Source organism: Brachyhypopomus gauderio, chromosome 7 (genome assembly GCF_052324685.1).
Source record: "Brachyhypopomus gauderio isolate BG-103 chromosome 7, BGAUD_0.2, whole genome shotgun sequence".
Taxonomy (NCBI): Eukaryota; Metazoa; Chordata; class Actinopteri; order Gymnotiformes; family Hypopomidae; genus Brachyhypopomus; species Brachyhypopomus gauderio.
In genome coordinates, this window is record NC_135217.1 from 14,234,890 (window position 1) to 14,260,119 (window position 25,230).

The 25,230-nt window shown below is 41.0% G+C and overlaps 3 protein-coding genes, 1 long non-coding RNA gene and 1 other non-coding gene across 14 annotated transcripts; 4 read left to right on the forward strand and 1 right to left on the reverse strand.

The window, feature by feature from the left end:
* Window positions 1-48: 48 nt before the first annotated feature.
* On the forward strand, window positions 49-3,569 carry LOC143519001 (uncharacterized). 4 transcript variants are annotated; one of them, XR_013132330.1, is made up of 4 exons: window positions 49-128; window positions 553-581; window positions 1,053-1,112; window positions 3,009-3,569. It is a non-coding gene; the product is annotated as an uncharacterized LOC143519001 (long non-coding RNA). The 4 variants fall into 4 exon arrangements; XR_013132327.1 differs by having other exon boundaries at window positions 75-828; window positions 2,103-3,569; XR_013132328.1 differs by having other exon boundaries at window positions 75-828.
* LOC143519801 (small nucleolar RNA SNORA57) lies at window positions 320-453 on the forward strand. Its single transcript, XR_013132543.1, has one exon. It is a non-coding gene; the product is annotated as a small nucleolar RNA SNORA57 (small nucleolar RNA).
* A 2,374-nt stretch (window positions 3,570-5,943) lies between the features above and the next one.
* Window positions 5,944-10,243, forward strand: LOC143519000 (endothelial differentiation-related factor 1 homolog). The gene is made up of 5 exons (XM_077011981.1): window positions 5,944-6,299; window positions 6,687-6,738; window positions 7,716-7,876; window positions 8,130-8,223; window positions 8,439-10,243. The coding sequence occupies exons 1-5, from the start codon at window positions 6,222-6,224 to the stop codon at window positions 8,498-8,500; spliced, it is 447 nt and encodes a 148-aa protein (XP_076868096.1). The 5' UTR covers window positions 5,944-6,221; the 3' UTR covers window positions 8,501-10,243.
* dqx1 (DEAQ box RNA-dependent ATPase 1) lies at window positions 9,318-18,798 on the reverse strand. Of its 2 annotated transcripts, none has more exons than XM_077011968.1 (12): window positions 18,727-18,798; window positions 16,802-17,165; window positions 16,342-16,535; window positions 15,827-16,214; window positions 13,626-13,922; window positions 13,370-13,469; window positions 12,844-13,002; window positions 12,359-12,550; window positions 12,039-12,164; window positions 11,352-11,542; window positions 11,076-11,266; window positions 9,318-10,693 (listed from the first exon to the last, which is right to left on the reverse strand). In XM_077011968.1, exons 2-12 carry the CDS (start codon window positions 17,099-17,101, stop codon window positions 10,501-10,503), a joined length of 2,331 nt encoding a protein of 776 aa, XP_076868083.1. In that variant the 5' UTR covers window positions 17,102-17,165; window positions 18,727-18,798; the 3' UTR covers window positions 9,318-10,500. The 2 variants fall into 2 exon arrangements, with proteins under 2 accessions (XP_076868083.1, XP_076868082.1); XM_077011967.1 differs by having other exon boundaries at window positions 18,463-18,771.
* oxt (oxytocin) lies at window positions 18,316-24,493 on the forward strand. 6 transcript variants are annotated; one of them, XM_077011978.1, is made up of 6 exons: window positions 18,316-18,522; window positions 22,229-22,283; window positions 22,460-22,557; window positions 23,290-23,414; window positions 23,621-23,825; window positions 24,137-24,493. In XM_077011978.1, exons 4-6 carry the CDS (start codon window positions 23,292-23,294, stop codon window positions 24,265-24,267), a joined length of 459 nt encoding a protein of 152 aa, XP_076868093.1. In that variant the 5' UTR covers window positions 18,316-18,522; window positions 22,229-22,283; window positions 22,460-22,557; window positions 23,290-23,291; the 3' UTR covers window positions 24,268-24,493. The 6 variants fall into 6 exon arrangements, with proteins under 6 accessions (XP_076868093.1, XP_076868092.1, XP_076868094.1 ...); XM_077011977.1 differs by having other exon boundaries at window positions 22,460-22,497; XM_077011979.1 differs by lacking the exon at window positions 18,316-18,522 and adding an exon at window positions 21,238-21,368 and having other exon boundaries at window positions 22,229-22,376.
* The last annotated feature ends 737 nt before the right edge of the window (window positions 24,494-25,230 follow it).

The following is a 25,230-nucleotide window of genomic DNA, read 5'->3' on the forward strand; positions in this document are numbered from 1 at the left end:
GTTGGTGATTGGTTATGTTACTCCCCACGCTGATGACGTAAATGCGTACATAAATACTGGTGGGCAGACATGAGGCGCTCTCTTTCATTGTCACTAGGAAGTCTTGCCTGTGCTGTTCGCTTCAATATGTAAGTTAATAGTTTTGTCTTGGGCGTCTCGATTGGTTCTTCAAATTATATTCGTTAATTTTTTCTTCTTTGAATAGATGCTTAAAATTAGTTTGATTTTCGAAGTTTTAAACACGTCCGCCGTTTTGGCCTGGTGTGAATCGGCGCGTGAATTGTACAGTACTTTCCTCTGGCTAAGCTTTGTGGGCAAACCTCCTTTCTTGGTATGCACGAAGTTTTTCAGTACTCGTGCGTATATGTATGGAGGAATAGAATCGCCAGTGTTATGTCTTCGGTACCAGCATGTTCCCATCTGCTGGTCCTATCCTCAATCGCTGGTACATCCATTACAGCTACCAAACCTAGTTTTAAAATGACGTTAATGAAATGTGCAGAAGAAAAGCTGTGGGAGTTGTTCTTAAACTGTGTTTTTGCTTCATTTTAGGCGTTTATGATGGAGAAATGTGCAAATAAGTAAGTTATATGCAATGCTTAGGTTTGATGCGTAGACCTGGCATGAACTCCACCCTCCTCATATTGGCACACATGGGATTCTGTGCCCATGTGTGTAATCTCGGGAGGAACAGTATCCTGTCATCATGGAGCTGGTTGTAAACTGGTTTATCATGCTAGCTGCCATGTTGAGACACTTCCTACATGAAGTAACATGGTTTAGTTGCATTCACATGCCTCAAGTGTGGATATAAATAACTTGTTACCAGTGAGTTCTCCCCAAATCTGATAACCAGAATGGTCAATTGACCTCTTAAGTGTGTATGTATGTGTATAGAGTTTGAAATGAGTAACGGATTTAATCAATGTGTTCTGTTTCAAAGTAGTTGTGTAATACTATCACTGAAGTGTCTGAAGCTAGTTGGCTGTATGTTCAGATGCACATGAGGCAATGACTGACATACAGGTCTTTTTTTTTTTTTTCCTTCTCAGGGGAGTGGAGCTTTTCACCATGATGGGTTCAGAAATTATGAAATCGCCGTGCTGTTCTTGGTAATCTTAATAAAGCTATAAAACTCAACCTGTCCGTTTTGCTCCAGCAGTGGTTTTTTTTTTTTTTTTTTTTTTTCCCCTGTTGCTATGCACCATGTGGGGAATTAAAGTGATTACTTGGCTCTCAGGAGTTGAATCTGTTGTGGATGTGCAAGGGAAATACAACCATGTCACTGTTTATGAACCATTTCTGTAGGGTGAAGTGAACCTTTGTACCCTTCAAGCAGATGAAGGCGAATGCCTTTTTTTTTTTTTTAAATAATGAAATCTTTAATAAATCCCTATACATACAGGGCTATACATATGCACGATGTTGCATCTTTAAGCCAACACGTCTATAACCTTTTCATTTATTCAGAGTACAATGATTCATATAGCAGTGATTCTCAACTGGTGGTTGACCCAAAAGTGGGTCACAGACACTTCTGGGTGTGTCGTAGCTTGTTTAAAAAAAAAAAAAAGTAATGGGCTACTCTTCTTTTAATGTCTGCAACGTCTACAAATTACCTTAACACGAATGCAAGTGGCGATCGTAAAGGCGCCAGAGCACTGCGCACTAGTTTTTGCAATAATTTCAATAGCTTATAAATGGTCCATCTAAGACCACTGCTGCAAGGTCTAAGGCACCTTCTACAAATGACCTTAACAGACAGAAGTGGCAGTCATAAAGACCTTGTTTTTTGCAATAATTTCATTAGCTTTTAACTGGTCCAAACAAGACCACCAAAGAACTTGTAGGTTGTTGTAAATAACCTACAACTAAAAGATGGCACCAATTTGTGATTCAGTTTTTGTCAAATATTTCAATAAATTGTAAAGGTTTTTAAAAAAATTTCTGTTGATTAGGATGCACTTAATGTACTATAACTTGTCATGCTCTTATGATGGACATTTTTAAAGCTATTGATGTATTTGACAAAATGTGCACTTAATATGTATACAACTTGTTTATCTTATGAAGGATCGTTTAAAAACTTGAAATTTTTGCAGAAAAACTGCAGTGCTCTGGGGCCTTTTCGACCGCCACACATCGTCCATGTTAAGGTAATTTGTAGACGGTGACAGTATTACATTTAAAATAACACGTCTAATTCTGAATATGCGAATGTGAAACCAACTTTACCACAGTTAAAATGAAGAGAAAGACATCAGGTATGTTGGACGACAGAGATCCTAAATAACAGCTGATCTGAGTCTTGCAATGCTTATTAGTTTGTATATTATGGCACCTAGAAAAAGTTATTGGTGCTTGATTTTTTCCTTTTAGGACCTACTGTATGGGTTTTTGTCTGGAGCCCAGCATGTGAACCAATTGTTGCCATGGTAACCACCAATTGTTTACCCTTTTAGTTTGTTATAACATTTGTACTGTATAAAACTGGGGCGCGACTTAATGACAATGAGAAAATGTGGGTCCCGGGCCAAGACCAGTTGAGAACCCCTGGCATAGAATCCATCCTGCTCAAAAGTTGCCGATGTTCATTGTACACTTCTCCTGTTCCTGTAGTTGCAAAGTGTGCCTTCATGTTCGCTCCAAATGAATCTCAAAACACACTGAACTAAAATTTAAGTACACTGAACAGTTGTCAATGGATGCATGTTTTGTTAATTTGCAGATGTAAACATTAGACAAGATTTTCCAATCCAAAAAATGGATGCTTCTATATGGAACAATCAAATGAATGTTAATCAATAGAGAGGTTCATTGAGAAATCAAGGCAGTTTGATTCATATGGGAGTCGGATGAGACCAGCAGTAAACATTGTATTTCATCAGGCACAACCTCATAAGTCCCTTGCATACTGCCCTTTCCTTTGCCCTGGAAAATGCATTAAGTGTCTTGCAACCATCACACATTATTTAAATATTAATTGTGCACTTTGACACTGCTTATAGGCCACCTTGTCTCCCTGCCTAACACTGGACCTCCCTAAATGAGGGATGGGATGAAGACACGTGTTTGACCAGTGTGACCATCAGTTCCTCTCATGGCCCTCCTCTTTGAATAAAGAATGATAGTCACCCATACTTTATCTCCTTAGGTTCACAATACTACTTTGCAGTATGGTGTGTCCATACCTTGCAACCTTCAAACCCCAAAACTCCCTCTATTACCCTCCAGTGGATCAAAAGTGTGTTATTATATATTGTATGCTTGCCCCTTGAAGATGTCACCTTGACATGCTCTTTTGCAGTTTAAAAGATCTGTAACAGAGGAATGCAAACTGAATCATGCGACGACTGAAAGTGGGCTGCAGCATTCCTGGGTTTTTTTTTTACATTTAAAAATACAAGGATTAAACTCCTGGAGCGACTGAAGCGAGAGAATGACGCAACCATCCATAAGCGTTGGAGAGACTGTAAAACGGGGAAGTCACAGTTGGATTTTAGACGATATATTGGTATTGACTTTGAATCTTTTGTTGAGACAATGTTGAAATAAAATTTTTAATGCATTTCCTCCTTTCCATTATTTGATAGGGTTTTGATGTCTCCTAATTTCCAGGTTCTATATTACGTGACATTTAGACATTAAAAACTGCCATTCACACTGTTCTGACACGACTGTGGTCACATACACACACACACACTGTATCAACATACGGAAAGCAGGTGGACTGCATGGAGTTCCACAATGGATTCTTAGACACTGTGCCACAGAATTAGCTGGAGTGCTTACAAACAGTTACCATAATTTTCAACCAGGGTTTTAAGTTTTTGTGTTTTATGTGAAATAGTGTTCCCACCTTGTTTTTTGAGTGACAGTCACCAACTTCGTGGCCTCTAACATTTGTTCCACCATGTTTCTCCACTGTGTATGTACAGTCATGGCCAAATGTTTTGAGAATGATACAAATATTAATTTTTACCAAGTCTACTGCTTCAGTTTTTATAATGGCAATTTGCATATACTCCAGAATGTTATAAAGAGTGATCAGCTTAACAGCAATTAATTGCAAAGTCAATATTTGCCTAGAAAATACCCCAAAACACATTTCAACTTCATTGCAGCCCTGCCTTAAAAGTACCAGCTAACATCGTTTCAGTGATTGCTCCATTAACACAGGGGTGGGTGTTGATGAGGACAGGGCTGGAGATCAATCTGTCAAGATTAAGTAAGAATGACACCACTGGACACATTAAAAGGAGGCTGGTGCTTGGCATCATTGTTTCTCTTCTGTTAACCATGGTTATCTCTAAAGAAACATGTGCAGTCATCATTGCACTGCACAAAAATGGCCTAACAGGGAAGAGTATCGCAGCTAGAAAGGTTGCACCTCAGTCAACAATCTATCGCATCATCAAGAACTTCAAGGAGAGAGGTCCCATTGTTGCCAAAAAAGCTCTAGGGTGCCCAAGAAAGACCAGCAAGTGCCAGGACTGCCTCTTAAAAGTGTTTCAGCTGCGGGATCGGGCTACCAGCATTGCAGAGCTTGCTCAGGAATGGCAGCAGGCAGGTATGAGTGCATCTGCATGCACTGTGAGGCAGAGACTTTTGGAGCAAGGCCTGGTCTCAAGGAGGGCAGCAAAGAAGCCACTTCTCTCCAGAAAAAACATCAAGGACAGACTGATATTCTGCAAAAGGTACAGGGAGTGGACTGCTGAGGACTGGGGTAAAGTCATTTTCTCTGATGAATCCCCTTTCTGATTGTTTGGGACATCTGAAAAACAGGTTGTTCGGAGAAGACGAGGTGAGCGCTACCACCAGTCTTGTCTCATGCCAACTGTAAAGCATCCTGAAACCATTCATGTGTGGGGTTGCTTCTCAGCCAAGGGAATCGGCTCTCTCACAGTCTTGCCTAAAAACACAGCCATGAATAATGAATGGTACCAGAATGTCCTCCGAGAGCCACTTCTCCCAACCATCCAAGAGCAGTTTGGTGATCAACAATGCCTTTTCCAGCATGATGGAGCACCTTGCCATAAAGCAAATGTGATAACTAAATGGCTCAGGGAACAAAACATAGAGATTTTGGGTCCATGGCCTGGAAACTCCCCAGATCTTAATCCCATTGAGAACTTGTGGTCAATCAAGAGACGGGTGGACAAACAAAAACCTACACATTCTGACAAAATGCAAGCATTGATTGTGCAAGAATGGACTGTTATCAGTGAGGATTTGGTCCAGAAGTTGATTGAGAGCATGCCACTGAGAATTGCAGAGGTCCCGAAGAAGGGTCAAGACTGCAAATATTGACTTGCTGCATTAACTCATTCTAACTGTCAAAAGCTTTTGTTACTCATCTGATTGCAATTATATTTCTGTATGTGATAAACATCTGAAAAACACACATAAAAACCAGAGGGCAGCAGATCATATGAAAATATATACAGTATTTGTCATTCTCAAAACTTTTGGCCATGACTGTAGACGGTTACAATTGGAATTTTGTATATTTCTGTTTTTATATTTCCAGTTCTTTGGATTTACTAGAAGCTCCTATATTTGTCTCATCATATTAAATCAATTTGGAAGTTCAATGCTAAAAACAATAAATGTGTTCTAAAGCTGTGTGTGGTCATTAGTCAATGTACATGTAAAGCATTTTTTATAGTTAATTTGCTATATAATTTAAACTAGTGACAACTGGTTTTGTTTTGGGTTTTTTTTTATAGCCAGAGCAGTATTTTTTTTACCACCAGCAAAAGCAGTTCCTCTGGGTCTACACATTCTGCTTATTTTTTCTGAGATGACATGCATAATTAATAAATTGAGAGAAGATGATTAACCCACTTTCAACTCGTATGAATAAACAGTTTGTCTAGCCTACATCCGGGTTTCAATAACATCCATGGCAAGGGTGGTCAAATCTGGTTTTGGTGATCTACCACCCTTTACATTTTTGTTCCAAACCTGTTCTACCATACCTGATCCAGTTAATCAGGTCCTTGTGTAACATCGTGTTATCAGAGCCAGATGTGGTATTGTAAGGTTGGAATTAAAGTTTTCAAGACCGGTCTTAGACACCCCTGCGTTGGGGAATATAGCTTCTACTTTGCTGTCTAAGCTGCAATAACGGAAAGTAGACACTACGTGGCACTGCGAAGTAACAAGTAATTTGTAAATATTATTTTTGACGGCTAGCTCACCAGCAACACTTGGATACCATGGCGGAAAGCGATTGGGATACCGTGACTGTCTTGAGGAAGAAGGGTCCTTCTTCAGCACAGGCTAAATCAAAGCAGGTTGGCGGCAGCTGTCTAAGGACCAGGCACACTTCCTCCCGATGCTTTAGCTAATCCTGTTCAAAACAAAGCACGACGGGCTAGGTAGCCTAGCGCTAGCTTTACTTACTCCTGATTAGATTAGTTAGCTAGGTTAGTATAACATAACTAGTATAAATATTTATCTAGATAGTTAATTATGTAGTTATTACAGTCATCTAGTTAATTTATCTAGCTAGTTAATAATGCAATTAAATTGTGTGTGTTTGATTACAATTGTTTATATCGTACAGCTTACCATGTTAGAAGACGGGACGTGAACAAGCATGAACATACTAAACCCGTAGTATACTAAACATACTAAACTCTACTGGCATCCCTAGTCAAATTCAGCTTATAAATTTCCAGGCTGTCATCGCTGCCCAGAGACGTGGGGAGGACGTAGAAACCTCCAAAAAATGTAAGTTTGATGTAGATAAATTAGTGAACGTATGTTCCATATAGCTACATAGATATGGAGGGATGTAATGCGATTAATGAACTTACATCTTAAAACGTTAATTATGGTATCAGTGTTGATGTGATGTGTCTTGGACACTTTTTAGTTGGACATAAGCTTTGATGCAACTGTAAACTTTCAAATGAGTAGTTAGCTCGTACAACTACAGGGCATGGTGTGTTTTCCAGCAATTAGGTATGTCATCCAAAAGCAGTAGCTGCTGTAAATTCTTGACATTTTATCTAAGTGACCCAATGATTAGTCAGAATGTAAGATTCTGATAATTCCCATTTCGGTCTGGTAACTTCCTTTCGCAAGTTTGTTGTAAATAAATTAGTATAGAGTGTATGATTCCAAATTCTTGAGCTTCTCATGTTGCCCAGGTCATGATGCCAAAGACCTCACTCTGAGGGTGGATATGTTTGTTGTGTGGCCATGTTTATAAATGTCTGAAAATTCGCCTTTACTGTATACCTGTTTGATTATGAAATGAGAAAGGAAACAAAGCATGGATGTTCCTATCTGCCAGAAGCACACCAGCTACGGATTTTGATGGATGCTGTATTGATCACCACAGAAGAAAGCATGGCTCTAAGTAATATGAGCTAGGAAATGGGTAATGTAAGACATGCCACATACTGTTCACCCACTTAACAAGTAAAATGTAGGCTCGCCTAAGCAGATGCATTTGTGTTTGTCTTGAACATCAAGCGTTCATTTGTCCCTTCCATAAATTTGATGCTGGTCATCAGTCGAAAGTGCCCTGTGTACGTAACGTTCAGTGGATGTAATGGAGTGTCGTCTAGACTGAAAGTGCCCTTCACTACAGGGGTCTTGCACCTCATGATCATGTCATGGATTATCATCAGACTGTGATTGTGATGCTTGTGTGATGTGTTTGTTCTTTTGTTTGTTTGATTTCTTCTTTTTGGACTTAGGGGCTGCAGGACAGAATAAGCAGCATTTGCTGACCAAGAACACAGCCAAACTGGACAGGGAGACTGAGGAGCTGCACCATGAAAGAGTGCCGTTGGAGGTCGGCAAGGTGATCCAGCAAGGCCGACAGAACAAAGGGCTGACCCAGAAAGACCTCGCTACTGTAAGTGAGCTTCATTTAACTTGGGTCAGGGGAAAATGAGACTTGTTTATTAACTGATCTCCTCATGTAAAATTTAAATAAGCTCATCTTTATTGTTGCAAATATAAAACATTGTCACATTAAAGTGAGTTCATCTTATTTGCTAGGAAATACGGTTTGATTTTCTAAGCACTTTCTGTACAAATCGTTTCCTCTCGCCAAAGTGACCAAGCTCCTTCAGACAAATAATGAGACTATTGTGTCTGTCCATCAGAAAATTAATGAGAAGCCTCAGGTCATCGCTGACTATGAAAGTGGAAAAGCAATACCCAGCAACCAGATTATGGGCAAGATAGAGAGAGCCATTGGTAAGGCATCTAGCTCCATGTGATGCCCTGCGATTGTATGAGCAACATAACATGCAGCAAACATTTACTGTTAAAGATAGTTAGTTAGATATTTAGACATGTGGTGCACTTTTAAAAACCCAGAGCACAGTGATCCTGATAAGACTTCTCTCATTTTTTAATGTAAAGTGATCCCATAGGAGGAATTAATTAGCAAATGGTTTTCTTTTTTAAAGGACTGAAATTGCGTGGTAAAGATATTGGACAGCCCCTAGAGCCTAAATCCAAGAAGAAATGAGGACAAAGCCTCGAAATCAGCCCCTCCCTCCCTTCTCCTTACTCCCCAAGAACTCCCTACACACCCAACTGATTTATGCTTCTGCCACAAAGCTTGTTGTCATGTGACCTGAATTGCCCACATGCATAGAGAAAACGATGCATGTGCTATCACTTAGCTACAGCAATGCTGTGTGTTATGATGTTAATTGCTGGTAGCACCCGTATAGAATCATCTGTATTCACTGCAAAAACAAAATTATTTGTTTTGAAAGCTGCCAAAATTTACTGATGAATCTCATGCACTGCCACCTGTTGTTTTGGAGTAGTGACACAACACCTGAGTACTTCAGGAGGCATGTTTATTATAATAGAGGACCCAGGCATTTGGTTGTGCAGGATGCATAAATCAGCCTTACCTGATTAAAACCCCTTTTGAACCTTTTGACCATCCCCTGCTCCACTTCCCCTTTTCCTGGGCTGATCTCACCTGGGTCCTACTTTAGGACCTGGTGCTTAGCTGCTTTTAGAAGCTGCATTATGAAAATGCCAATCAGAACAGCTATATTCAAAATAAAAAATGACACTTGCAAGACTTTTGGTAAATGATTGGCATGGAACCTTAAGATCAGGTCACCATTAATGAATGTAATTTGCGATGATGGAATAAAGTTATGGAAAAGCACGAGTTGGTTTTGGTATTGTATTGCTCAGTGATGTTACTTTGAGCTTTTTGCTTACTCTGTCATACAGCAGTTTCCAGTTTGATGCACAACATAAGGAGCACTACAAAAACAAACAGTAATCTGGTACTGATTTGAATTCCTTTGTCACAGAAGAATGTGTTAATCTTTTATTAAATACCTAAAAATCACACCTGGTACAGCACTTTCCTGACCAGTTTCAGGTCTGAAGTGGCATTGAATTTTCTCTCAAAAGCAATGTCAAATCAGATGGAAAAAACACCTTGGGCTGTCCAAGCTTACAGCATCATTATTCGAAATTCATGAGTGGGGTTACGGCTAACATAAATAAGCACAATTATAAAAGTAGGCTATTGATTGGGAAGGCAGTTTAGCATTTTATGCAAAGTGGTACTGCCCTTTGTAGACCAGACAATGAGACCTAGAACAAGAAATGCACCCATGATATGAAGACCTCAATTTTCAGTACATATTTGCACTTGTACTATATATCTGGGAAAAATGAATCTTTTAAAATCAAATATTTACAAAACACAATTTAGACACATTTCAGTTTTAACAACTGGATAGAAAGTTGACAGCAGATCATAAAGTTCACATCCAACAAAACAAGAGTCTTGCAATATGAGGGCTTGTGTAAACAGAACCCTGAGAATCCATAGTGACCAATCTCTAGCAAAACGACTTCTCTCAAGGTTCTTATTAAAACTGGTTTATGTATCAACAAGGACAGGACAAGAGAAGCACTCTGGTTTCACCTATTCACCACCAGCCAAAGAACACACAACGGAGAGGGAACATACACCCCCTGGATCAGAACAATACCAGATCTTTTGTTGTTGCTTGCATGATGGGGTCAAGAGGAAGCCACCCTCATTAAACGTAGTGCTACAGCATCTATACAATCCCTTATCCATTAGTGAAGATTCATCATCCAATTCATTTCCTTCTTTATTTGAAGACTACAGTGAGTTGTGGATATTATTGCTTGATGCTTAACTGATCTGCATCATACTCTACAGTCATTCCTGTATAAAAATTATCTCCATCCCGTCAAGTAATTTTGCACTCAAAAAAGCGGATTTTAGCACTTTAGCAAAAGTGAATCCAGGTTGAACTCATTTAGGCTGCTAAACAGCTACCTTACAGCTCATATGCGTGTATGACTTTGTAGAACTCTTAGATACAGTAACCGTGTTGCACCTCTGCGCCTGCTGTGCAGTAGAAGGCGGAAATCTAGGAGCTGTTTTGCTTGTGCAGTGTGACTGAAGGCTGTAGCTGGCTCCTCCACCCCTGTAGTGCATCACGTTGGAGTGTGTTACTGCAGCACACACATCTCAGCACTGTACTGGTCGCGGTGCTCTCCCGGACGCTCCACGTGCCTCTTGTCTGCAGTCTCTCCGTTCTGTTCGTGTGATGATGCAAGACTCTGTCTGATCTCCATTAACAAGTCTTTTCCTTCACTGGGTGGAAGGTTGCCTAAGTAGTATTGAGGGGCAAGTTCCACCAGCCTATATGGGAACACATGCAAGAGAGCCTATGTCAAAGGTTGCAGTTTCACACATTTCTACTAGTGTCATTCTAGAGTCATTTCTACTAATCAAATGTTACAGGTTTAGAATCCAAACCTCAGGGACCTCTAGGCTATCCACATATTCCCTCTGTTCTCCTAACCTGAACCTCTTTTTTGAAACTTTTTTGAAACCGCCTGGCTGCGGTGTAGAGGGAGCTGGCTCAGATCAAAACCTGCACTGACCGAGGGGCCCTGAGAACGGCGTGAACGACCTCTTGGCCCAGACAGCAATTTTCAATTTGCGGTCAAAATTCAAAAAGCACCAGCCGCAAGGCCACGGGCGGAACAATAGCAAGTGACAACTCTGCAGACTGGCTTACATGTGTGGATGGACTTCTGAAGCGGTGCAGATGCAGTTGTCATGGGAGATGGTGAAGTCGTGGTACAGGACCCATGCGGGAGGGTCAGGCAGAGGCTGGCGGCACATGTATGTGGAAAAGGGATGCAGGTGAGCCACGTGACGGTGCGTCAACAATAAATAGTTCCCCAAGCCATCTACGTCATGGGCGACCTAAAAGAGGACCAGAAACTATCAGGGAGGCTGCAGGATTAATGGTGACTCGGTCCAGAACAGTTGGTTCATTCCAACAGGGTACCTTAAGGAAGAACCCTGAGATGAGAGCCCGCTTTATATTTGTGATGTTGTCCTGGCAGCCAAAGGCTGGTGGTGAAACTGGCAACTCAATTCGCTGCATCACTTCCAATAGCTCTGCCCTGATGATCACAGCCAATTGAAGTGCAGAGGCGTTCAGGAAATTGGTAGCACACCATGCTTCATCCTCATTGTCTATTGCAAGAAATTATGATCATTACTTATACACTTTGTTGTAATTTGAATTGCTAGAACATTTGCACACATTTATCTCTGTTGTGTTAGAAGTTCTGAGGGTAGATATTCCCCAACCCTAATCCTAGACATTGTGAAATACTGGCACACAATAAGCCTCTCTCTGCACATAACTAGTATTGTCAGTAGTAGTAGTCAGTAGTATACTTCTATGGATAATACTCCATAGTAAAACATGCTGTATGCTGTATGTTAGCCCAATGTTCCAGTATGATTTTTTTCCCCCCTCCCATTTTATCTTGTTTCAACACTGATTGTCACTGATACATTGAACGTTAATATCAATTTGCAAATGCATTATTATAACGCTTCATAATTCTAAATAATTCTCACAAAAACTAAATATTATTTTGTGTGATTATACATCATGACGTATTTAAGTATTACATGACATTTTCTGTCATTTTGCCTGCCCCTCCGTTTGGGGTGAACTCACTCTGCAGGTATGCGTTGTAGATGTTGATGAGGGTGAGATGGTCTCCCTCCGGGTGCATAAACAGCCGTCTATGAATTGCAGCTGTCTCCTCTTTGTTTGGCGGAGGTGTCACAAAGCATGGGGAAGCTGTGAAAAGACAGCAGTCCTTCACTTCCATCAGACACGAGCAAAAGAGGCTGAAGAATATCCAAATCAAGCAGTCAATGCAATTTAAAGCTATTAATTGTACAGCTGTATACCTGCTCCTATTTGTGTAAAAGAATCATTTCTAAGTGAAATGGTAGGACATTCAGTTTATACTTGATGGATGTCCTGTTTACCGGTGAGCATGGCGGCTATGGTGAGCAGCTCGCTGACACAGTCAAACTCGCAGGCTGCAATCAGGGCTTTGGCCAGCGGCGGCTCTAGGGGGAGTTCAGACATGATGATGCCTACTTCAGACAGATTGCCATCGTCATCCAAAGCGGCAAGATAATCCAGGTCCTCCAGAGCCTGCATCAGAGCCTCTGGAGCTACAAAGAGAAAGAGACAGAGGGAGGGATAGACAGAAAGGAAAGAGAGAAGTTTTGTTAGGACTACAGCCTGAGGTGACCCACATTCTGTATAATTAACTGGACTATAATGACTCCTGAATTCCAATGACCGTAGCTGAAACGTTTATATCTGTGCTACCATCTTATCTTTAATGTTAATTTAAAGTAATTACTCACTTAAAAAAGTTATTTTAGCTAGTAATTTTAATTCCAAATTAAGTCACTAGGCATGAGATTTTGCAACTGACTGCACAAAACTCAAGAGTTCCCACCTGGCCGGTCCAGGAACTTGCACTGGCCCATATCTGCTATGTCCAGCCTCTTGAGCAGAAGGACTAGGTGGCTGAGGTTGGCCTCAGTGACTCCTGGACAGCGAGCTTCAGGCATCCCCTCCTCATACAGGGACTGGGGGTACAGACGAAAACACACCCCTACAACAGAGAAGAACTGCACTCACACATATTGTCAAACCAGACCTGTCATGGAGATCACTGGACATGAGGTACTTTTAAATGTGCAGTCTAACCCAGCTCAGGTCTAAACATAATGCAGAAATATTGGCCTTTGTTTCTTTTCAAAGACCGCTAAAAACAAATTCTGCAAATTTTTTGTCTACTGTGTTCAGCACACAAAGGTCTGAGTAGCATTACAACAGTTGTCTTCAAAGTGAACCTTATTCTGTGTTCTGGGCCTCACCCTCCTGATAAGGAAGTTGACAAAGTAGAGGACGATAATTATTGCCAGATTTCAAGAACTCTGTAGTCTATGAATGTAGCGGTACCAACGAGAAGGATTCACCTGGCAAACTGCTGTTCACTCTCCGAGATCGTGTGTCTGCCTGGTGTTTGCTGATTGGTCGCTGAAGCTGAGAGTCTGCTCGGATTTGTGGGTTGTACACCTAGAATTCCACAGAAGAACAAGAGCAAGTGTTTCTGAATGTAAACTACAACAAACAAACTTGTTTGTAGTAAACTTTGACTGCCATTAAAAAAATGTGCTTTTAATATTTATTCTATATTTGGCTTTGTGAACATTGCCCTATCGATCAACTCACTGTTTTGAGCTGGAGGCCGGTGTCGATGACGTAGCGGACGCTGGGCAGGGAGAAGGAGGCCTCTCCCAGAGCGTCTGAGAGGATGACCCTGCGACTCAAACCAGGCCCCTGGCCACCGTCCGGGTCCCCCTGCTCCTGTTCTCCCGCCTCAGGCTGGGCCTCCCCCACCTCCATGTCATACACGTGCTGTGCATCCCCGCCGAGGCCAGCGTGGAGCGGTAGCACCCGTAGCGCCCCCTGCTGGGGGCTGAGGGCCACAGCTTCCTTCTCCAGCTGGGCTGCACAATCGCCAATTTCCTGTAAGCAATCCAAAGACTGGCTGAACGGCATGAAAATGAGGATGCCCACTTTAATACTGGCTTGTTGTATAAAAGTAATAAAATCCTAGTATTGTGGAAATGTGTAACCGACACGGGGCAGATCAACTTTACTGTACAATTACTACCCAAGATGTTCTTTATAAACATACTGACCTACCCACATGGGGCAGTAAATTTAATATCCATGCATGCCACAGGCTGCGCCCACTTTAAAATGTGAGACTATTATAGGGCTGTTTCTCAACACCTTCAGATCAAAAACAAGATGTACCTGCTTTGTCACTTTCCATGACTATACAGCCAGAATGACTCCTTTTCACTACGAAACACTTGCAAGTAGTGACAAAGCAATATGCCACTACTTGCATATTTATGCATTTAAAAAAATATCTATTTTGATCATGATAGCATTGGAAAAGATGCAACATGCATTTTGGTACAGAAGATATTTTTTCCATGCAGTAAAATTCAGGACACTTATTCTGCATCTTTTAATATGGACAGGCTGCTAAGAGCGGACAGTTTTTCTTGTTTCTGTTATATCATTACAAAATTTCAATTTAATGCAGTAGTGTCTTAATTGGGCTCTTGAAAATAAAGTTAATATATTTCTGTTTCTATGCATCCATTACTGCACTAGGGAAAATTGAGTATAATATAATCGTTGAGGCTGTGCTAATATTGACAAAGAAGGAGTGGACCTTTGTGTATTTTGTATGAGGGAGACAGTAATTATACTGTAATGCATCAGAAATATGGTTGGAAGACTTCTATCAGATAAAATATTATTCCGCCTTGCCTTGTTTTACAGACATTCACTTGATAAAAGGGTCATTATATATATACAATTAAATACACAACAATTGCACAACAACAACAACTGCACATACAGAGCTATTTTGTATTACTGTACTTTTTGTAACATACTTAATATTTTAAGATTTTAACTACAAAGTATTCTTTGTAATTTGAAGACACTTGAGACCTGGTGAGATGCAGCCAATTCTGTGACATCATCCCCTTTGATGGGAGTGAGCAATCTTAGTGGTGTCACACACCAGACACCCAATCCACCCCCCCCATGGTGTAACACGGTGGTACCCAGATGGTAAAGGGCAGACAGACGTACATGGACGGACATGGTCCGCAGAGACAATCAGAGGTCGAGAGCATTACGTGCAAAATACGAGTGAAGGATTTGATAACCTAAGGACTCCATCAATCAGTCAGCTGTTAATTTGGATGTTGGGCTGCACTGCTACTAGACTCTTTAAGGCACTGCTGAAAAACACACTCATGAATACACTTTTAATCATCCCCCTGTGGGTATTATCAACATAGTTCTGGGATAATTATTAAATTTCTGAAGCATTTATTTACTTCTTGTCATAGATGACAATGGACCATGGAAAGCGTAATTCAAGCTACTGAAACTGAGATCCAGGGGAAGGCCAAGATAAGCCTAAGGGAAGAGAATGATGAAGGGCCTTACTCTGCTTACACGGGTAAAAGCACCACACTAAGCATCACCAGGCATCTACAACCGTTCAGAGCCTTTTTTCCCCAAAACATTGCAGTATTAAGATCTTCTTAAATACTTAAAGCGTATGAAATTTCCATTTTATTGTTTGTATCCTTTGTAAAGCATTTTGTGACAGTTGTCTTAGATAAATGCTATATGAATCAATTTTACTTACTTTACTTATTTTACTTCTTAAATACTACAGACAGTGTGTGTTCAGGGTAATATTTTGTTACCATTCAAAGATGATTGTTATGTTACGATACTTGTGAGAATCCTAGCTCGGTAAAATGTTGGCAAAGTTATGGATTATTGGGTCATTGTTATGAATTATTATTAGACCAGTCAGGGCTACATACGTGGGCACTGGGAAGAAAGACCAGTATGTCTCCAACTTCTCCCCGTCGGTGGAGATCCAGCACCATTTGGCATGAGGCCGCAGCTGTGTCTCGGCCGGCAAGCGGCTCTCGGTACACCGTCTCGATGGCGGGCTCTTGGGCCATTGGGGGCGTGGTTAAGAGTGGCACTCCCTCGCCCAGGAAGGCAGTGATGGTGGTGGCCGCGTGCGGGGCTGCAAGCACCACCACGTGCAGGTCACCACGCTGCCGGCACACATCACGCAGAAGACCCAAGAGTACGTCAGTGGCCACGGTGCGTTCCTGGGCCTCGTCCACCACTAGAATGCCGTACTGACGCAGGAGCGGGTCTGACATCATCTCCTCCAGGAGCAGAGAGTCTGTCACAAAACTAAATGGGGAAACATTCAGACACTGAGCTGGAGTAAGTGCATGCTGGAATGGCTCGGCTGCAGCATTTCAGCATGGAACATTCATAATCAGCATCGCAAAAGGTGGGAATGTGTCACCCGGCTTACCGCAGTAAAGTGTCTGGGGTGCAGCCATCATCATGGGGGACTCTGTAGCCCACCTCCAGGCCCAGACTCAGGTCCATCTCATCGGCCACACGGATTGCCAAGCTGCAGGCTGCTGCCGCATAGGGCTGGGAGCAGCACACAAGGCCCTGAGCAAACTGCATGGACAGCGCGTACTCCACACACCACTGAGGCACCTACACACAGCCAAATACAACCATCAGTACACTCTAGTGTTAGGCATGTGTAATGTGTGTAATGTGCCTGAAAGCTTGCTAATGGTCTAATTAAATAAACAACCAACATGAAAATAAACTGTTACTGAATACATTACAATTAGTTATGCATTTGAGTTTGTAAGAAATTGTTCATTGACTACCTCCTACTACAGGCTGAAATCCAAGAGTGTGTCAGTATGCGAGAGGGTCTAGTGGACATGTGTAACAGGAGGATGACTCCTTACTTGGGTGCTCTTGCCAATGCCACCCTCTCCACTCAGTACCACCATGCTGTGGGTTTCCAGGTGCTCCAGCAGGCTGTACTTCAGACTGCACACAGGCAGTGACCGCCGCTGCTCCAGCAACAAGTAATAACGTGAGGAAAAGGGCAGTCCGTCATACGGGTTCACTTCCAGGTCAGCCAGATCACCCTCCCCTCCCTCATCCCCCCCCTCGAGGTCCTCAGACAGCAGCGAGGACACAGAGAGGTTGTCCAGTGGCGGGAGGCCAGGAATGGCCTTCCGGACTGATGGTGAGCATGACATGTCAGCAGAGAAGAAGTCAGTGGCCAAAGATTTGCACCTGAGGAACTCAGGAAGTCACAATTACCTATTGAGGGAAAGAGATTTGTTAGATCCAAAATCATACAACAGAACGAGGCTTTTCATGTAGAGAAAATAATGAAGCAATCTTCCATCAGGAAGTCAGTCAAACTGATGTATGTGGACATATGAGGACAATGGGGTTTATTTTCACGTAACATTTTAAAATGCTGATCCCATATGAGCTCGCAGAGTTTAATCATGAGCCCAAGGCCAAGCAGGGATAGCCTGGCTAAGTTTAAATAAACAAAAACAACTGTTTTTAAATAACTGAGAAATTTGGCAACTCAAGTAAGCTGCCAATTATCTTCAGCTGTGACTCTCTGCTATTTTACACATTTTAGGTATGTCAGCATATGCCTAGTGGCTATCTGCACAAATGTTCTTCAGCTCATGTCCATGTTGTCCTTGCTACAGGTTTTTCATAACACACACAGCTACAAATACAGTTGGCAAACTACTTGAGATCTGGATGAGCCATCAGTACATATGCAAAGGTGAACACCATGCAAACCGTTCCTTGGCACATCTTTCTCTATGAGAAACATACACTATGAATATATATGAGCATGGTTTGTTTTTCTACCAAATGCTCTGTAGGGATGTATTCAGAAATAACTTAAAACTGTCACAACTTCAGTCACAAATAAAATATATTCAGAACTAGGTATAACTGGGGTAAATTCATTTGTTTTGTTGTGTGTGTTGCAGTTAATTGTGATTCAGTATAATTCCAAAAGCAATTTCAGAAAAAAACTGCACTGATATTAAAGCTATATAACGGTAGCAATGTCATCGGCGAGCCTGCAGTGACACCGAAATGTTAATATCATGACACATATAACACAGGCTCAGGGGAGGTGCGACGTAATGTAATAACTAAAACGGGAGCATCTAGCACAAAGGATAAACTGCAAGGGTACAAGTTTAACAAAGCAAAGCGGAGACAGTTCACTGAATGTCGAGAAACTAGTCCTAACAATACTCACAATCGCTACACAAAATATTAAGCAAATAGCTCCGTCATAAAAAGTAAACTGTGTCCGCAAAGGGCAGGAAAAACAGCTAAAATGTACAGAGATATTTAACGGGGAAATCTTAAATGCCTTCTGGAACCTGTTCTTTGTGACAACAATCCTGTGCAAATGAATGTTGACCTCGGCAACAGCCGACGTGTCATCTGACCGTCAAGTGCAGCAGCAACAGAACGAACCGCTTCGTTAAAGAATACAAAAAACGCAGTTACACTTTAAGACAACACCGAAGTGCGGTAAAAAAACAAATAAACAAAACCGACACTTTACCTGAAACACATGTCTTCAATGGGGAACATCGAAACCTCTCAACCACGCACGCATGGGCGGGTATGTTATCGATTTTAACGCCCGGTCATATCGGTGTAACACTGGAGTTTAAATCAACTATTGAAAGTCAGACGACTGCGTTACCAACTACAGTAGGCTATAATCGGAGTAAACAAAACATTAAACGGCATTATCTAATGGTGAATTGTCCAGGCCTCAATAATATATGACTGTTGACGTTGGTCATCGGCCATTGAGTCCTACCGAATCTCCGCCATCTTTGCTGTGCTCACCGTCTGCAGGTGGAGGTGGAGTCGAAGCACGAAGGAGGAGCCGCTACGTTGGGCGGCGTGCAGTGATAATAATAATGAAAGGCTGAACATATGATTTCAATGTAAATGCCCAAATATTCGTAAAATGCAGAAAATGCACATAATACAACTATTATAAGTAGTAACTATGATTATCGTTATATCATGTTTTTTTAGAGTAATAATCGTTTCATTTGACTTGTTTTATTACATGGTCACTTAACACTTTTATTTTAAATGCAAATTTTGCTAAAACATGAGCTGCATTTTAATGTTTAAAACGTGGTATATAAATAACATTCTGCGATATGTGTCTGCAAAAACATAATAGCATCACCTCATTTTAGTTGGAAAGGTCAAGAGTTTGACATTGATAAAAAAGTTAATAGCAATCTTTCCATTTTGTCCTGGAGCAGAGGTTTTCTAATTAATTGAATTCTCTAGACACATTCACTATTACAGCTTAATTAGACATGACGGATGGAAAAGCAGTGGCGATGTGGCGAGTATGATAGTCTCACTGTTAGTGAGTGACCTCAGTGACGGTCTCCTTTTACATGTATTGTTCAATCTAAATTCTTGCCCTGCTATAATTAATATGTTCGTTAGCCATTTTAGTTAGGCATTTAAGTATCAGTGTAACCTGCACCTGACACATGGAGGTTATACTGTGTGAAAAGTGTGATCTATTCAGCTAACAATGGAACCAACATAGCAACCATCGCTAACATGCACTGCCAAATGTTCACCACCCAATTTATTAGAAACATCTATTACATAAAATATATATGTGTGTTACCCTTACCGTGTCACACACAGGTTAATCATAATAAAACTTAGGACTCCGTCACCCTCAACTGGAGGGAAAACCGTTGGTAAAATTTCACCGGCGCTAGTTTACTGCCAGCAAAATAAAATTGTTGGACTGCAGAGGTTGAGATACACATAATTTATTTATTGTACAATACATAAAATACCATAAATTCCTAAAAGCACCATGCGGCACAGCCACAAGCTTTAGAAGCAACACAGCCAACATGTCCACATGGGCCCCACGTGTGATTTAACTGGGTATGGGTATGGGTTTTATCTGGGCATGGGCTTTTGAAGGATTCTGTTTAGGCCCCAGTTGAGTTACATTTGTGGGCCCCACTGGGGTTATAAATCCTGGCCCCAGCTGGGGTATAGTTGCAGGACCCACATGGGCATTATCTTTAAAACATATCCTAGTTTTTAAATTCGAACTACAAAACAAGCAGACATATTTACATAGTGCATAATTTTATATCTCAGCTTATGCAAAAGAATGGCAGAACTGCATATTCCTCTGGCACACAAACAAATGAAATGCATGCCGTTTCAGTTTAACTTCTGAAGCTATTTTAATAACTAAATTCATTCAAAATGTTAAAGTTAAAACAAAGTTAATGTACCCGCCTCTGATTTGAGGAATAAACCATTGGGCCAATACCCATCACCTCCACTCGTGCGCCCCCAACGAAAGTCTACAATGTTCTCCCACTGTGACAGAAAGTAAGATTTTTAAAGGGATTATTTTATATAAAGCCAAGTTTATCTTCCTTGGGCAGTCAGTTAGTGTACATCCCCTTCTTGGCAGTCAGTTCACGAACAACCCTGGGATCTGCTTGTTTTGCTGTGAAAAAATTAACTTTGTTGCCGCGCATGAAAGGCGACATTAGCAGGGCTCTCAAGTCTCACGCATTAAGCGTGTGACACACGCATTTGACCGTCTTCACAGGCTCACACGCCACACTTCCGATTTCACACGGCGAGAAAAAAAAATCTAGTTTATTTACCTCCGATTCATATCTATAGCCGGGTTTCCATCCAAACCTTTCGAAAAAATAATGCGCAATTTCCAAGTTTCGGCAGAAAAAAATGCGACTTAAGCCTTGTTTCCATTCATTACAGTTATGCGAATAAACTTTAGATCACGTGAGAGGACGCCAAAACAATAGTGGTTTTACGTCCATCTGGCAGTTATGCATTTTTGCACGTTGAGGTTTTGAAACATTTTTTTCTTTTTCTTTTCTATACATGGAGAAGTTAAATTCAATTTTTGCTCTCTCCAGAACTGTTTTTTGCATGCATTTGCCTCTTTACATCGCGATCATGTACAGAACCACATGACTTGAGGCATGACACGTCATCGTTTATGCGAAAAACCCTTTTCCATCCAGTTTTTTCGAATTTTGGCGATGCGATAGTCTAACTTTTCCACCTCCTCCTAGCGTAAAAATCTTTTTGCGATTTTTGGGGCTTTTTTCGAATTTTGGTCTTTTTCCATCCAGCTTTTTTCAATGCGCAAAGACTCGGTGGATGGAAAACCCACTTATGACGCCCTCCACTGGCGATCGATCGCGAAATACAACCCCCCCCCCCCCCCCCCCCCCGCTCGACAATTAACGTTCGCCACACCCCCCAGCCCCCCACGTCAACAACTCTCACACTCTGACATGAATCCAAAACTTGAGAGCCCTGGACATTAGTATCTCGTTCCCATGCGTTAATTATCTCGTTCCCACGCCTTAAATATCTCGTTCGCACGCGTTAGTAAGGCGTTCGCACGCGTTAGTAAGTCGTGGCTACGCCTTATTTTATTTTTTACATGATGTCACCTTACGGGCTCCGTACTTTTGCTATCTATCTATGTGTACAAGAACAAATTTACAAAAAAGGAAAACTACCTGAGGATATGATGCCTAACAATATCTTTAATTCAAAACTAACTAAGCTAGCTAGCTAGCTACTAGCAAAAATGACCGTTAGCCGTTAGTATTGATAGGTAGACCACGAGCAGTTAATTTGTAATCAGCGAAAAAAATACATTACATTTTAAACATCAAGTTTATACATTATCGACGTAACTAACCTAGATATAGTTACCTGTAGTTTTCCACTCGGATAACTAACTATAGTAACCCAGATCAGCTAAGACATAAATGCACATTTTCGATGTTGCTAGGCTAGCTAGCCTACGCTAGTGAGTTAACCTACCTTAGCAAACACTAGACTACTCAGTAGTTATCTAGGTTAGCTCACTAATTAGCTAATTGGGTTTAGAGAAGGTTTGCTAAAGGATTAAGGTAAAAAATGTACCGTTAGTTATTAAGTGATTCATTTTTACAGTTAATAGTAAGTCATGTCCTAAACAGAAGCGACATTAAAATATGCCTAATGCTGTTTAATGGCATAACGTGCATGCTGTTTCAGTGAAACTTGTGATCCAGAGTTATTTACTTTTAACTTATTAACTAGCTGGGCTAGTTAACCTATTAATCAGTTCAGAATGTTAAATATTTATGATTTAACACAAATGATTTACACAGAGAGGGATGTTTTTCATTGCAAAAAGTGGCTGTTGCGACTGCTTTAATTAAAATCTCTCTCTCTCTCTCTCTTTCTCTCTCTCTCTCTCTCTCTCTCTCTCTAAGATGTGAAACTACACAACCCAGCAACACTCAGTGAAGAATTTTTAATACACGACAGGTTTTATGGACATTTTTGGATTTTATGTATAAATTATTAATTCATGTATGTTTTCAATAAAAGGATTGGTTGAGCATTTGTTGTAATTTAAATGTAAGTATTATTAAAAACGGCTCATCTGTGATTGAAATTACTTATGATAATAAAATCTTCAATGCTGTGCTATTATCCAACAGTTTCGCAAAGTAAGAAAAGCAACTGAATATTGCTTTAGGTATGTACAGCAGAGACCTCACCTGAAGCCCTCCATGACTCCATGCTCTGTCAGACACAGGTCTGTCAGTCAATTCATTCTGCAGTAGTCAGAAACAAACCAGTAATGTGCAAGAAAGAACGTGACTAATGGCAGTATACTGTGTGTTCTACAGACAGGGGCCAAAGTTTGTAATTGTCCACCCATAAAATGTACCTCTAAAATTAAAAAGTGACAAGTCACTGAGTTTTTAGTTTTTAGGCCAGAAATACCCAATCTTAACTTCATCTTAACCTGATATTGTATTTGATCATATGTATGATCACGAGCTGTATATTAATGACTTACATCCTCGTGCTTAGACCACATAGTGACCAGTCTTCTGCCCAGATCAGTTCACACAATTAATATGTGCCCAATTAAGGCTGTTTGATTGAACTTAACAAGCAATGACGTGGTCATACCACGCTTTGAATAGAATGTTGGGGTATAAAAAGGGGACTTCTCAAATCTTACAAAAGAACATTAAATACAACTGATCAGCTGTATTGTTCCCTAACATCGGTCTTGACAAAGTAAGTATGGTAATTTGAAGTTTGTTTTTTGTCAGAACCGATGCTGTAATCTAATGGTTGGATGGCATAATCTAATTCAATATTTAACTTGTTTTGAGAAACCATTATATTAAAATGATCAAACCTGAGTGAATGTTATCTGAGTGAATGTTTGCAGTTACAGACTTTGGTGCCTTACTATCTAAATTTATCTGTTGATATTTCACTTTTTTCTGATTTTTCTCTACCTCTTCTGCAGAAATGTCCGGAACACCATTTTCAGCTTTCTGCCTGCTGTGTCTGCTGTCTGTTTGCATTGCCTGCTACATTTCAAACTGCCCCGTTGGTGGCAAAAGATCAGTGCAGGACATGCCCTTTCGACAGGTTTTTACACAATATCCTCTGCCATAACACCATAACATCAGTGCTAAAAATGTAGCGCAAAATGAAATAAGCTCTGTACTGAGACTTGAGTGGCAGGAACTACATGATCAATCCACTCTAAGTTAAATAAATGAAAACAGCAACCATTTGTATTGATATGTTAGTATTAATATACACACCTTTAACAAATTCTCACCTCTCCTTAGTGTATGGCGTGTGGTCCTGGAGACAAGGGCCATTGCTTTGGCCCGAGCGTCTGCTGCGGGGAGGGAATAGGTTGCCTGGTGGGGAGTCCGGAGGCTGTGCGTTGCCTGGAGGAGGATTACCTGCCCTCTCCATGTGAGGTTGGAGGGAGGCCGTGCGGCCCCTTGGCGGGTCGCTGCGCTGCTTCGGGGGTGTGCTGTGACTCAGGTCAGTGGGTCATGTAATTTTGTTTGTTGATTGATGTACAATTTCTGCAACATTGTTTATAATGAAAGCATTTATAAAACTGGGTACATTTTGCTAAAATATTTTTGTTACATGAAATACTTGTTTGGTAGAGATTTCAGCTAAATTAATGTCTTTTCATTTGTATAATAAAACATTAACATTCCAGGATTTAGACTCTGGGCTTTTATTAAACAAACATTTTAAAGAGTTTGGTTAGATTTTTCATATGAACATTTTCATTACCAATTAATGTGTTCTCATGATTCATCTGACATGTTCATATACATCAGAGGGCTGCAGCACTGATCTGTCTTGTTTGGATGGAGAAGGTGGCATCAGTCAACCAGCCACTGGCAAGGACCTCCTACTGAAACTTCTTCACTGGACGAACCACGCCCAACCCTACAGGCTCTACCAATGAGATTTTGCTTAGAAGATGACGGTCTTTGGAGAAACCAATACCAGCCATGATGGTTCTAAGAGGCCATAGTCTACCTTTGTACACAGATTTTGTACATAAAAAAATTCTGGATGCAAATCTAAGGGTTAGAAATTAATATGGTACTGCATTTTGCTGACAGTATTGACTATAATTTTCTGCAACAATTAAAGTCTGAGACTTTCAGTGTTGGTGTGCTTTACAGCTATATTAGGTGTACTGTGTGATTCACTCAAAATGTCTACAAATCAATGATACCACATTTAAAATGTAACACATGACCTGGGAGATCTGGGTAATAATTAACTAGGAACATATCTAATTATCTTCACTAAAGTGGGGCAGTCATGGCCTGGTGGTAGGGAACTGGTCTTGTGACTGAAGGGTCGTGGGTTTGATTCCCAGACCTGAGGCCATGACTGAGGTGACCTTGAGCAAGGCACCTAACCCCAACTGCTCCCCGGGTGCTGGGCTAGGGCTGCCCACCGCTCTGGGCGATCCACAGCCCCCTAGTAATCACTAGTGTGTGTGTGTGTGTGTTCTAACTGCACAGATGGGTTAAAAGCGGAGGACAAATTTTGATTGTGGTGAAATAAATCACAATTGACAAAATATGGCACACATTTAATAAACATAATGCAGTTCACATCAGAAGGTTCTACTTTGTCCTAATTATCTCATTGGCTATGATGAAGAGCCATTTATAGTGAATGGACAAATGATCTTTGAGTGTCTGTGTCACTTAGTAGCACAGAGACAAGATCACTAGGATTGCTGTTTCAGTGATCCTGCCTGACAAGAGTCCAGAAGGTCAAATCCTCTGAAGCACAAGCCCCATAAAGGTTTAGCAATAGAGATAATCCGGGTGTGTGCTCATACACACCCACACACAGTAAAGGCTGAGAGAAGGTGATGCATAGCAGTCTGAAGACAAAAAATCTGAAA

Excerpts from the sequence above, each read along its gene's own strand:
- oxt (XM_077011978.1), top strand. The coding sequence starts at position 23,292 with ATGTCCGGAACACCATTTTCAGCTTTCTGCCTGCTGTGTCTGCTGTCT. Across the intron at positions 23,415-23,620 it reads AGGACATGCCCTTTCGACAG|TGTATGGCGTGTGGTCCTGG; the intron begins GTTTTTACACAA and ends ACCTCTCCTTAG. Across the intron at positions 23,826-24,136 it reads GGGGGTGTGCTGTGACTCAG|AGGGCTGCAGCACTGATCTG; the intron begins GTCAGTGGGTCA and ends CATATACATCAG.
- dqx1 (XM_077011968.1), bottom strand. The coding sequence starts at position 17,101 with ATGTCATGCTCACCATCAGTCCGGAAGGCCATTCCTGGCCTCCCGCCA. Across the intron at positions 12,551-12,843 it reads CAAGTTCCTGGACCGGCCAG|CTCCAGAGGCTCTGATGCAG; the intron begins GTGGGAACTCTT and ends TTCTCTTTGTAG. Across the intron at positions 12,165-12,358 it reads CATAGCCGCCATGCTCACCG|CTTCCCCATGCTTTGTGACA; the intron begins GTAAACAGGACA and ends GTCTTTTCACAG.
- LOC143519000 (XM_077011981.1), top strand. The coding sequence starts at position 6,222 with ATGGCGGAAAGCGATTGGGATACCGTGACTGTCTTGAGGAAGAAGGGT. Across the intron at positions 7,877-8,129 it reads CCCAGAAAGACCTCGCTACT|AAAATTAATGAGAAGCCTCA; the intron begins GTAAGTGAGCTT and ends TCTGTCCATCAG. Across the intron at positions 8,224-8,438 it reads CAAGATAGAGAGAGCCATTG|GACTGAAATTGCGTGGTAAA; the intron begins GTAAGGCATCTA and ends TCTTTTTTAAAG.